Source organism: Aethalodelphis obliquidens, unplaced genomic scaffold, assembly GCF_003676395.1.
Source record: "Aethalodelphis obliquidens isolate GAN/ISIS:26980383/991018 unplaced genomic scaffold, ASM367639v1 scaffold8, whole genome shotgun sequence".
Classification (NCBI taxonomy): Eukaryota; Metazoa; Chordata; class Mammalia; order Artiodactyla; family Delphinidae; genus Aethalodelphis; species Aethalodelphis obliquidens.
Window position 1 is genome coordinate 44,435,133 of NW_020837952.1, and position 13,546 is coordinate 44,448,678.

The following is a 13,546-nucleotide window of genomic DNA, read 5'->3' on the forward strand; positions in this document are numbered from 1 at the left end:
AGAAGAAGTTTAGAGTATAAGGTGGGGCCTGTCAACTGTGGGCTTCGTGGCTGGGTAGTTTTATTTTGGAGTCTCTGATGTCACTAGATTTTTCATCTTAGGCTGCTTGGATTCCCCAGAGAGGTCTCTGCCAGTCTTCTGCCTGAAAAGTCAAGGCCTGGCTGCCAGTGTTATAGAGCCTAAATGGATGAAGATAGCTGGGAGTCTCAGCTTCCAGGATGCAAATATTCACTTGATCCTCCAGAGTTCACTGTGGTACCCCTACTCCTAACCATGCCTGATGTCTCAGTTCAGAGACTATATTACCCTATCAAAACAAACAAACAAACAAAAAAACCTCCAGTACTCTGTTAGAGTACAAGTGAGGATCTGGGGATCTGACTTCTTCCTAAACAGCTTTCAGCCAGTACTTATTTTAGCATCCCCTTCAGCCCACTTCTAGAGGTCACTGGTGCCCCAGTTCTACGATTTTATGAGATTTTGTAGCATAAATATAATTTGTCTTGGTTCTCCCCAGAGCTGATTTAGTATTCAGCTTTTTCTGGTCTCCTAACTCTGTTACCACTTGTCGGTCTACTTTTCTCGTTCCAACATTTTCTTGCTATTTTCTTCTGCTATCCCTGTCCCTTGAGTGTTACACCTTTATTTAAACACAAATACACACACATTGCTATTGTTTTCATGGGGTTTTGAGAGAGAGAAAAATTGAATACAGGTGTTTAATTTTCCATCCTTACCTGAAAGTCTCAAGAGCAAGTATTTCTTAATTTGTATTTAACATTCAAATAGAAAAGGTGAGATTGTGAAGTACAATTAAAAATGACCATTGGAATAAAAATGCCTCACATTCCAGTAGCTTATCGCCTAAAAAGAGGCCTGAAAATTTTTACCAGTCAGGACTCTGAATATTATATATTTAGTTCGATAATCATCTCATCCTTTTCCTCATAACAAGTATACTTAAGAAGTTAGGGGAATTCCCTGGTGGTCCGGTAGTTAGGACTCCGTGATCTCACTGCCAAGGGCCCAGGTTCAATCCCTGATTGGGGAACTAAAATTCCACAAGCTGTGGTGCAGCCAAAGAAAGAAGTTATTGCACTGCAGTTGCCTAAAGCCCCCAAAACTATCAAAATAGGTCTTAAAAAAATTAATTGGTTGCTTTGTTCCTACTTAGATTTTCACTAATTTGAGGACGTAATTTAAGTGACAGTTAACAGTATCACCTTTGCTTCTCTTTGTTAAAAAAAAAAAAGGGAGTTCTCTATTTAAAAGTCTAATTAAGAAAGTTTCCTGAAATATTTATCTTTAAGGCATTAACCTTCACTGTTCTTTTTGTATTATGAAATGGTACAATTTCAACCATCACGAGAGACTGGTCTGTTGGTCATCTACTGCTATGTAACAGTAAAAGTTACTGGCTTAAAACAGCACACGTTTTATTTGCTCATGATTCTTTTGTTTGAGCAGTTTGTGCTGGAATCAGCTGGTCAGTTCTTCCACTGGTTTCAGCTGGAGTCAACACGTGGTTGCAATCATCTCTTTGCTCAGCCAGGCTGGACCGTCTGAAATTCTCTCCCTTCCATGTCTGGTGGATGATGCCAGCTTGTGGCTGGGTTTCTCTCTCTATGTGGTCATTTATCTTCAGAGAGGCTAGCTCAGGCTTCCGTATGTTGACAGGCTTGGGGCAGTGTTCCAAGTGGACGGGAGTGGGTGCTCAGAGCTTGGACCTCAGCTCAGAACTCAACAAAAATCACTTCTTCCACATTCTGTTGATGAAAGCCAGTCATAAGACATACTCAGATTCAAGAGGTGAAGATATAGACTCTATCTCTTGATGGAAGAAGCAGGAAATTCACATCACAACGGGATGTGTATATAGGAATGGGAGGAATTGTGACCATTTTTTTGCATTCCACCACAGTCTTCCCTCTGGCATGTATTTTATTCACATTTCTCCCACAGAGAAAATATGCTTATTCCCATTTCAGGATCTCCAAAGTTCTCATCCCAATGTGACATTAGGCTCAAAGTCCAGGATCTTTTGTTCCAACATCAGGTTCAATTGGGGATGAGAATCCTTGGAAGCAGCTCTTGAGGTATAGTTCTTCTTGGACCAGAGACCTGTTCATATAAAAGTCAAACTAACTGCCCCTTACGTTTCCAGCAGACTGTGAGGAGAGATGGGCCCAGATAATTACAATAGATGCTTCCGTTCAAAATGGAGAGCAACAGAAGCAGAGCAGTTCTGAAATCCAGTGGGGCACGTGCTTCAAGCCCCTGTACTCCAGGGCCAAGAAACATGCCTTGATCAATAATCTGTTTCTGTTTCTTTCTTAGCCATATGCCTTAGATTTTTAAATTTATAGAAGTCAATAATGTGGCTAAGAATCTAAAATACGTATACAGCACCATCTATAGGTAGTTAAATGCTTCTTGAGAAAGTTTCCACTTGAAGTTTTAAAACATGGAGATTTTCATATCTTAGAGGATACTTGTTTATTTTATCAATTTCAGAAATGTCATAAGGTAGGTATTAAACCAAATTTTTTAAAGCCTCTTCATTGCCTTTATTTCCCCCAAAGTAGTAACACATACGAAGAAAGCATAATTATAAAATAAAACTGATTTTCAGAATCTTTAAGTTAGAGAAAAATGTAAAATGTATCTGTGATACAATCTGACAATCTCTGCAACATTCAGTGGGTCTCTAGGTATGGAAAACACATGGTCTGATTATTCACTCGGGCCCTAGAATAAGGAACAAGGCAGTCCAAGCCCTGCCTGCATTCTGCAGGAGAAGGGGGGCAGACAGTGAACATGCAGATACATCTCTCCCCACCCCTGCCCCAATTAAAAAAAAAATTCTAAATAAAACTTAAGAAGAAAATAAAACAAGGTAATAGAACAGAGAGGGAGTAACTGGTGAAGCAGGAGAGTGACAGTCCTAGCTAGGATGGTAAGGACGTGACATTTAAGTTGAGACCAAAAAGTGATGCAAAAATCTGGGAACAGCAAGGGCAAAAGCCCTAGGCAATAACTAGCTGGATTTTTTTCCAAGGACAGAAAAAAGGGCAAGGTTGCCGGTTTACAGTGACCAAGGGGAAAAAGAAAGGAGTTGAAGTCATTGGTGTAAGCAAGAACCAGACCGTGTATGAGCATTTAGACCATGGAAAGGTGTTTGGGCTTTATTCAAAAGTTGCTGGGATGTCATTGAAGAGCTTTAAGCAGAAGAGGGATAAGATTTTATTTATGTTTTAAAAGATCATTGCCTCATAGATTCATAGAGGATGAACTAAAGGGAGAAAGAGTGAAATTTAGAATAGTCAGGCGGCTACTGCAGTGGTCCTGGAAACAGCTTTGAAGCAAGAAGTGTGAGAAAGGATCAGATTCAGGGTAACATTTGGGAAGAGGAACCCAAAGAACTTGATTGGATATCAGATATGAGAGACAGAGGATCAAAGATAATTTCAAGTTTGTGACTTGAGAAATTGGGTGCCTAGTAGCGCCATTTTTTAAGATGGAAAAGACCAGGGAGAAAGCAGTTTTTTCTTTTACAAAGGTGCAGATCAAAAGTTCTGTCTGGGACGTGTTCGGTTTGAGTTGTCTCTTAGACTACAAATGTGATCTCAAATAGACGATTGGACACTATATCCAACTGCCTACCAACTAGGTTTAGTGATCTATCTCAGTAATTTATCGTCTCGCTTTGTGACTGTCTAACCCTGTCCTTGGGCAGTTAAGGCATTATGACCCTCATCTTCCTGACAGATTACTGTGTCTCAGGAGAGACTCAGTGACCTCCCCCAAACCACACAGCTAAAGGAGAAGAGCAGGATTTGAATTCAGGTCTTCAGGCAACCTGTACATGGACCTGGAGGGCACGCTCACCCCTCGCCCAGTTTCCTGCTCCAGTTTCTGTAGTCAAAGGGGGATGCAAGATAAGGACCCCATCGTTAGGCTCGGCCTGCACACTCAAAGTGTCGTCCACAGTTCAGGCCCTTGTTTATCTGCACTGTCAATATCAGTTAGCTCCCAGCCACGTGCGGCTGTTTAAATTTTAATCAGTTTAAATTAAAGTAAAAATTCACTTTCTCAGTAACACTAGCCACAGTTCAGGTGCTTAACAGATACATATGACCAGTGGCTACCATATTGGATAGCACAGATATAGAACATTTCCATTATCTTAGAAATTTTTATCCAACAGTACTGGCCTCTAGCCAATTCAAACTAAAGTAATTGTGAAGACAGTGTAGTCTTATCCTCATAGCTGTGGCCTAAGAGGAAAGTTTAGGAAAAAGAAATGAGTTGTTATCTGCTTTACAAGTGGCACGCTTCATAAGTTGAGTTTATACCCGGCTCTAACAAGCACCTTTCCCCAGTTCACACCCTTGAATGTTGGCGTGTTTCTCATTTTATCGAATAGGAATGTATAAGAAAGGAGCTGGGTTCTTTCCGCTTTTGCAGTCCCCTAATTAAAATACATGCATACCTAACATCCACGTCCCTTCCCACCCTCCACCCACCTCCATGTATAACACCCTCAACACACAGTGCTTTGCACAGAGCAAACGGAATGCTTGACTGATAAACAACCAGCATATTGTGATACTCTACCACACTGCTGTGGACAGCTGACCACAGGAGAACATATCAGTAAAGAGCAAATAACCACAGCCCAGGAGGTCTGGAGTTGAACCTCAGTTTCACAGCGTTTTCCTTTTCTATTTCATCCCTCCTCGAGTAAAGGAGGTCGGAGGCTTCCCAAGTAAAAACCAAGAGCTGTTCTCCAGGGAAGGCAGGAGGGTAGAGGTCCTGGAGGGGGTCAGCGGGAGCTTCAGGCCCAGGTCTGCCCATTACTTAGTGAGCAGGGCCTTCCTCATAGGGCAAGATGGAAGCATTCAGAAAGCCCCCTTCACACACATGCACACAGGCAGACCTTCCAGCAGTTCCTTTTACAAAAGAATGGGAAGATTTGGAGCAAGGCATTTGGGTATTTTAAATTATTATTATTTATTTATTTATTTTTGGCTGTGTTGGGTCTTTGTTGCTGCACACAGGCTTTCTCTAGTTGCGGTGAGTGGGGGGCTACTGTTCGTTGTGGTGTGCAGGCTGCTTATTGCGGTGGCTTCTCTTGTTGCGGAGCACGGGCTCTAGGCGCGCGGGCTTCAGTAGTTGTGGCATGCGGGCTCAGTAGCTGTGGCTCGCGGGCTCGAAAGCGCAGGCTCAGTAGTTGTGGCGCACAGGCTTAGTTGCTCCGCGGCATGTGGGATCTTCCCGGACCGGGACACGAACCCGTGTCCCCTGCATCGGCAGGCGGATTCTCAACCACTGCGCCACCAGAGAAGCCCGGCATTTGGTTTTTTAACCCTTTCTCAACACCTGCTGGTTGAATGACTTTGGGCATGTTGCAGAATTCCTCCAAGGGGTAGGATAAGGAGATAGATGTTTAGAGCCTTAATCATATAGTTGATCCTCCACCAATTCAGCAGTTTATTCCCCTCCTCACCACTGAGGGTGAAAGTAAGAACAACCTAGAACAGAAATTGCATTTTCCCTTTAAATTTTCTTTTTTCTAATATTTCAGGGTTTTTTTTTATAGGTAGTACTTACTTATGATAAAAACGTCTTAAGTGTGTACAGTGAAGTTTCCTTCCTACCTTCCCAGTCACCTAGTTCTTCCCACAGGCAACCAGTCTTTCCAGATGTTTATATATCCTTCCATAGTCATTCTCTGCATGCGCCGGCAAACATACATGTCAACACATATATCTATGTACTCCTTTACATGTATATGTTTTCCTCTTGGACACAAATAGCTGTATGACTGTTTTGAACCTTATTTTTGCGCTGTAGTATCTTGGAGATATTTTATATCTACACTGAGCATCCTTAATCTCTTTACAGCTGCGGCGTTCCATTGTAGAGTTGTACCATTATTTGTTTATCCCCTCCTCTGCTGATGAATTATTTAGGTCATTTCCAGAGGTTTGCTGTTATAACCCATGCCACAGTGAACATTCTTGTACATCTGTCACTTTGCACATGGGTGAGCATACTTGTAGAATAAATTTCCAGAGAGGAATTGCTAGATCAGAGGAGATGTGATGAGGCTATTTGAATAATTTTGATAGACCTGGTCAAGAGGCCCTCATACAATTTGTACTTGTTTGCTGCCCAGCAGCAATGTGTGAAAGCAGAGCTGAGTTTCTAAGCCTGGGTGGAACCCTCATACCTCAGAGATTGAGTACCAAGTCTTACATTTCCCCAACAGCTCCACTTACATGGTGTTTGTGTGTGATTTCATTTGAGGAGGGTTGTTTTGTAAGTGGCTAAGAAAAGCTTGAGAACCGTGATGTAGGAAGTCATCACTGTTCTTTCTCTTAGCCCTCCAGTTTGAAGGAGTGACAGAGAAAATGAGATCGCTCCACCCCCTACAAGAAGATCCTTAGACAAGTAACGTGGAGAGAATAGTTCATATGGTAGCTGGAAAGATGGAGTGGGTAGAAAGATTTCCAGGAAGCAGAAATAGAGGCCAAGGTATAATGAGATAAGAGTTAGTCTCATAGGCCCCCACATTAGCTGGGGTTCTCCAGAAGATCTCATTTGTTCTCATCTGAGCCAACTTTAAGGGCTTATCGTATGCCAAACCCCATACCAGTACTGGAAATAGAGATGCACATGGTCGGTCCCTGCTCTGAAGAAGCTCTTACAGAGAAGACAGTCATGTAGGCAGACAAGTTCTATATAATGTTATAGAAACAACAGCAATGGTGACAGCTAACTCTGAGAGCTGATTAAATGCCAGACTCAGGCTCAGCAGTGTTCCTCACCTCACCTAATTCTGCAGAAACCCTATGAAAATGATTATAGTGCTATCCCATTTCACAGATCAGGAAACCAAGACCCAGGGAAGTTGAGGGACAGTCCCAACACCACACAGTAAGTGGCAAAGCTGGGGTTCAGGCTGAGGTCTGTCTCACTTCAAAGTCTTAAGGGAAAGTGGGCGTGACGCTGAAGCTAAAATTTCATCTCTCTCCTTCATGAGATGGTTTTTCTGCTCCCTTCTCTTCTCGTAGCACCACATTACTCTTCAGGGTGTGCGTGGGGGAGTTAGGGAAGACCCCCAGAGGGAGATGTGACCTGAGCTGAGGCTCTAAGGATAAGTAGAAACAAGGAGAGCATTCCCAGCAGAGCACCTCTTGGGCTGATCCCCAGGAGAACCAACGTCCAGGAGTCAGAAGTTTCTGCCCCAGGGAGGCAAGTGAGTGGCACAGATAAGATGACAGCCTCTGGAGCCAGACTGTCTGAGTTCAGATCCTGGCTCTGATCCTTACTGAGTGACTTGGGTGCATCACTTAACCTCTCTGGTTCTTCGCCTGTAACATGGGGCTGTACAGTACTGACCTCCTGGCTTATTATAAGCATGGAATGAGTTACCATATCTGGAGCTTAGAATAGTGCCTGGAAGCACATGCTCTATATATTTGTTCCCACTGTAGAATCTCCAGGATCCAGGTACAACCTAGATGTAAAGAAGAGGAAAACAAAATTGTGAAGTTCACCTGTGGTGCTTAGTATAGAGAACATGAGCTCCCAAAATGTAATGGGGTGCTATCAAAAACAGAAGGAAGCGGAAAACCATTTAGTGGAGGAGGGACATGCGCTTTTAGCCCAGAATTGTCTTGTCAGGCACGGTCATGCTTATCAGCTTTCAGTTATCTGAAATTGTGAGTCAAAAATGGGCTTTTTTATTTGTTGTCTACTTCTTTATGCCATCTTTATTGGTATTAAAGTGCAGTGGTCTGTCTCAAATAAGGTGAAAAAGCAGAGGAGGATAAAATAAAAGGAACCGCATTTGATGTAACTCTTAGTTTTCCCCTCTTCCTCTTTGATGCCATAAAATGTTTTCAGAAAACCCTAGAGAAGATGTAAGATAAATGCTGCAGCTTCCTCATTTACCCACATAGCATTTATCTCTCCTCCACCAAGTCAAATCACTTTTTTCTGAGAACAATATTCTATAACAGAATACAAGAGAAGTAGAAATGAGAGGAAAGTCCTTCTCCAAGAAGTCGGTCCATGTGATTTACATTTTGTCTTCATAGTCTCTGGCCTTTTTCTCCTTTACCCCAAACTCACATTCCCAGTTCTATTCCCAGGCCAAACCCCATGCTTGGACCACCCTTTCTCCAGGCCAGTTTTATCTCCGAATGATTTGAGCAACACCTAAGAATTCATCTTCTTGGGAAAAGAAATTTTAATAGAGAGGAGAGAGTACTGAACTCTTCGGGTGGCAGAGTGCAGTTGGAGGGGTGGCGAGACTTGCCGAGGAAGGTGACTTCTGAGCTGGATTTTGAGGGCAATGGCTGCTACCATTGATAAGTCTTGCATGGTGTCCAATTCATGCAAAGTACCAAATAAAAGTTTGCTGAGTTAATAAACTTTATAATTTACGAAGCAATTATACTTTCCCAGTATCTCTAATATTCTACCATTTAACACGTTCTTGGGAGAGGAAGACCTGGCCACTTCATGCTGCATTGTATGGTCCTGGAAGCTCTATCTGTTACCTGGAAAACCTCTCAGTAGGGTAGGAACACCTACTGGGAACTCAGTGTTGTGGGGGGTGTGTGTGTGTGTGTGTGTGTGTGTGTGTATGAGTCCTGTGAGAAACTGCAGAGGCTGGGTGGGCCCTTGGCTGAGAGAGCAGCAATCTTAAGTACATGCTCTAGAAGAGAGAGGGACCCCTTCCAGGAGAGGAGGAACATGGGAAAGGAGCGGGAGAGAGGCAATTTCTAGAGACGTGCCTCTGACCTCACCCCTGAGCCAGGCCAGAGCTCATCACCTAACTCTTGTGTCTATCACCCAAACCAGTTTCAGATATTAAAATTCCTGAAAATGACACGGGAGGGGATGAGGTAGACGACAAAAGGAGATAAAAACAAAATGAATTTTTAGTTGAATTTCTCTAACGACCTTACTGAGAAAAAAAAAAAAACAAGATATGAGGCTTAGCCTTGGTATTAGTTGAAAGCTACTTAATTTCATTTAGCTCTAGCTCTCTCCTGACATAATGATGTGAATGTTCTCAGGAGGCTGAGAACCGAGCTGCTGAGAGTTGTGAGCCTTTTGCCTCTGGTGTGACCTCTGGGTTCTCTCATTGCTGTTCCAGACATACCCTCTCTGTGACAGACGGAAGACACCTCTGTCTAAGTCACACCAAATTATATCAAAGATTAGATCCCTTGCCTCCAATTAATCCTCAATTTGTGCTTTCAATGTGTGTGTGCAGCTTCATCATACACAACAAAGACACTTTCTTCAACAATGCCACGAGAAGTAGAATCGTACATCATATTTTGCAAAGAATAAAGTATGAAGAAGGAAAAAACAAAATTGGTAAGTAGTATGTTAGTATAACAAGTTACATTTGATTTGGGGGATTACAGACTCTATCCTTTGGTCTTATTAAGTTGATATCAATTCTAGAAATGCTCATGATTCATAAAGGCTCTACCTGCATACTCCCCTGATGGATAACTCAGGAGTGTAAAATCTTAATAGAATCCTTAGATCGCTTTTTAAAAAATAACATGGCATCTCATTTATCTAAGATCATGGAGAAGTGCTCTCAATTCAACAGATATGTAAGGAGCGCCCATTATGTGCCAGGTACTGGGTGAGGTGTTGGGGAGATGGGCACCGTTCTCTCCTGGAGCATATGTTCAAGGAGTTAAAAACAGACAATAAATAAGTAAAGACAATACATAACATGAAGAAATCGAAATGGATGATGTTTCAGAGATAGACGGCTAAGGGGTGGGGGTGAGTTCAAGCTGAGATGGATGGAGTGGTCAGGGAAAGCTTTTCTGAGACGCTGAATTTGCACTGAAACCTGAATGACAAGAGGGAGCCAGTGTGGGAAGTTGGAAGAGCAGGTGTTCCAGGCACAGGGAGCAGCAAAGGGCAGAGAAGAGCCGTCACACATAAGTACATCCTCCCAATAATCACCTCCCCCAGTAAATAACCTCCACACAGTATATTTGGGGCATTTGTATGAGAGTCTTTCCATAATATATTACCAAATATCCTTCCTTATTAAACAGATTACTATATATCAGGAGGATTTGGGTGGCTTTGTTTTGGGGTATCTCTGTCCCAGTGAGATTTTTATCAATACTTTGAAGAATGACCTGTATCAGTCAGGGTCTAATCAGAACACAAAAGCCACACAGAATTTGAACAGGAAAGTTAATATAAATAACTAACTGTGACAGAAGTTTGGAGTTAATGGAGGATTGGCTAGTAAAGGGTAAGAAAACCTCTAAAGAATAGAAAAGGAGCAGATATTAGGAGCAGCCACCAGCCCTACAGAGACTCCCCACAACAAAGCTGAGATGCAGACCTTGTTGGAAGGGGTGCAGCTGTGGTTCACTAGATAGCAGAAAAGTTTGCTGGGGGTTCTGTGCCAGTAGGACTCTGCGAATCTGCCATCTCAAGTACTGGGAGAAGCTGCCTGGAGGGGTTCCAAGGCAGCCATTCATTGGGAGGTATTGCACCAGCGTTATTACTCCGTGAAGCTGTTCAGGGGGACACCCGCCCTTAAGGAGATGCCAGGGCTGCTGGCCACCAGGCACTGCAGGTGCTGGATTCCACAGAAGCTATGAGCTGCAGAAGCCTACTGAGAGGAGCATGCTAGTACCAAGAGGACAAACTCCTTCCTCCCCCATTGTCCCTCCAGTGCCTTCTGCTGACAAAGCTTAACATTGTACCACCTGGCAAAGGAGGAGTATTTACAAGGTCCAGCTCCATTATTGCAAAGCAGGCAATGAACCTGTATTTGGAGCTCAGGGGCAATAAATTGATAGCTGGCACATAACCTAGACAGTCTTCTCATCAGGCTTTCAGGTGGGGTGGAGGCTGGAAGGATGCATTATGTTAGTCATTGGAGTCAGATCCTCACAGATCTCAGTGATGGCATTTAATAGTTTGTAAGTGTAGAGTGCTGCACTCAAACTCAGCGAAACAGCTACCCTGATACCGTGTGGGAGAAATGTTGCTCAACACATCATGAAGAGAGATAGACTTGGGAGGTTTAGTTGAATGCAAGTGTGAGTCACTAGTATGCCGAAGCTGCAGAACACTACTTTGATCCCAAGCTGCATAAATTAAAATACTATAGGGAGAAACAGATACCTAGCCCAGATCTGAATACACCTGGAATCATGTGTTCAGTGCGAGTCAATGTAGGTGGGTATGGTGAAGTTGAACCTGACTTAGGGCTTTCTTGACTTGGATGGGGTTGTAGGTTAGCACGTTCTCATATTCTCTGCGGCAGTCATCCATCCTTGGGACACATCCCCCCCCCAGTAATGTCCTCCATGGCCATTCTGGCTCCAAGAATTTCCTCTTCTGAATTCCAATGGCAATTATTTTTGCAGTGTCTATTTGACGATCATGTACAACTCTTCTTTCATTACGTTGAATTATTTACTTTCAATGACATTATGAAAGTTCTACCAACTAAAGAGAACCACTGTTGACATTTTTGCATACCAAATAACTTAAGTATCACATTAATTACTCTTTTCATCTTTATACCCCATTTGTCCACGTGATTTTTTTTTAACAAACTTAGGATGTGCTATACATACTTTTCTTGGTTAACATCATATCAGGAACATGCTAGAAAACAAGTGAGTGGAAGTGAAATGATTATGGCAGTAGCTATTCTGGATTATTTCATAACATGCAAGTAATTTTTAAAAACAGTCCCTTCGCTAATATTGGTAGTATAATACCAGCACACCTCACAACTCATTATAACATACTAGGGTATTGAGAACCTGCAGCTAAAAACTGCTGATCTAGATAATAAGCTCCTCAATTGTAAATAAGTTGCCTTGTTCACCTTTGTATCATCATTGCCTAGCACAGTATCTGGCATATAGGAGGAGTGCTTGTTGAACTGAATTGAAAATCTTTTAAACATGATCAATGTCTAACCATCAGCATTCGTACACAATCAAAGACTGTGTACAGTGAGGCCATATAGCAATTATTGTGCTTAACTTTTGCATCTCAAAATGTGGGTTATTTTTTACAACTAGTCAAGATGGAGACAGAAAAGGGGCAAAGACAATAATTTTTAAATGTTTTTAAAAAAACACGAGAAGTGTAGTATTGTTATTAGTAAGAAATGATCGTTGTAAAAGTTTCTCTCATTTGATGAAAGAAAGAGAATTGTCTTCAAGAACCCCAGTGCTTTGAAAATCAATAATGACGAACTGAAAAAATATCTGGTTAGAAATAACCGATCTCAGAATAAATTACTAACCCAAGATCAGACATTATGCTGAAAAATATGGAGTAGAACTATAAATGCTCTGTTGACCCAATGTTTCATTATCATCTTTGGTTTTATAAATAAAAGAAACAACATGTTAGAAGAAAATTTAATTTATTGATAGAATTAATGTTTATCCTGTGTTATTTTCTGCCTGAAACTCTTTCTGAAAGTGGCATCTTGCATGAGCCAACATTGATTAGAGATAATACAAAAATACTGTCTGTAAACATGACTTATAAGGGTATTTCAGTGGAGCAAAAATTACCACTATGTAAGTTTTTCAATTTCACTCTGAGTTTATTACAACTCTGAAAATCAAACCTAGTGAAATCCATTTTCAAAATAGAGCAATTAATAGATCAACAAAGATTTATTTAACAATATAAGTGCATAAAATAAATCTTGAGATGAAGTCATATTTTCAAAACTGGTGCTCAAAGGGGAAGTTACTAAGGTGATAGATTTTAAATATTAACTACTTTCTTACTTTTCAGGTCTGTGATAAATTATCATAAATTTACAAAGGTCATCATGAGAAGTCTCTTATTAGGTCCCCGTGAATCTTATTTTTTCTGTTATTCCGGGATATTTGAAAGTTATTGATGATATATGTAGAATTCTTGATAGAGGCTCCAGAAAATCAAAGCTTTCTACATAATCATTTATTCATTCATTACAGAGGTATTTATTGAGGGCCTCCTGGGTGCTAGACAAAATACAAAGCCCTATGGATATTTGTATTTCAGATGCTTTTCTTAGACATTTAGTGTTAATGTCAAAGCATCTTAAAATACATTTACATGTTACCATGATTAAAAATACATAAACATTAATTGACCCTCCATCAATAAAAAGTGAATCAGTGCATGTTCCATTTTCCAGTCAGGCTAAGCCTCTGGGCTCTCATCAGGATCTAAAGCATGGAGAGACCTCATCTCTAAGCCACTTGAGAGACATCCTTCCAGCCATCTTCTCTGAAGTACATTTTAGGAAGTAGTAGTATTCTTGATCTGAAAGAAACTTTAAAGATCAAAACATTACACTTCCACTTCTGGCCAAGATGGAGTAACAGGCACAGGATTTGCTCTCCCACCTGAAACAGTCAAAAAAGGAAAAACAAAAAATGTATGAGATGACTATTTTCAAGACACTGAACATTGGGCAGTCAAGGACAGGGAAGCCCAAGGACAGAAA

General features: G+C 41.5%; 1 protein-coding gene across 1 annotated transcript in view; it reads left to right on the forward strand.

Annotated features, from left to right (window-relative positions):
• ANO4 (anoctamin 4) overlaps window positions 1–13,546 on the forward strand; it is a 451,959-nt gene that overhangs the window by 325,580 nt on the left and 112,833 nt on the right. The window contains exon 10 of the mRNA XM_027107320.1: window positions 9,296–9,402. Coding sequence (XP_026963121.1) covers window positions 9,296–9,402 — 107 coding nt within the window. The remainder of the gene's footprint in view (window positions 1–9,295; window positions 9,403–13,546) is intronic.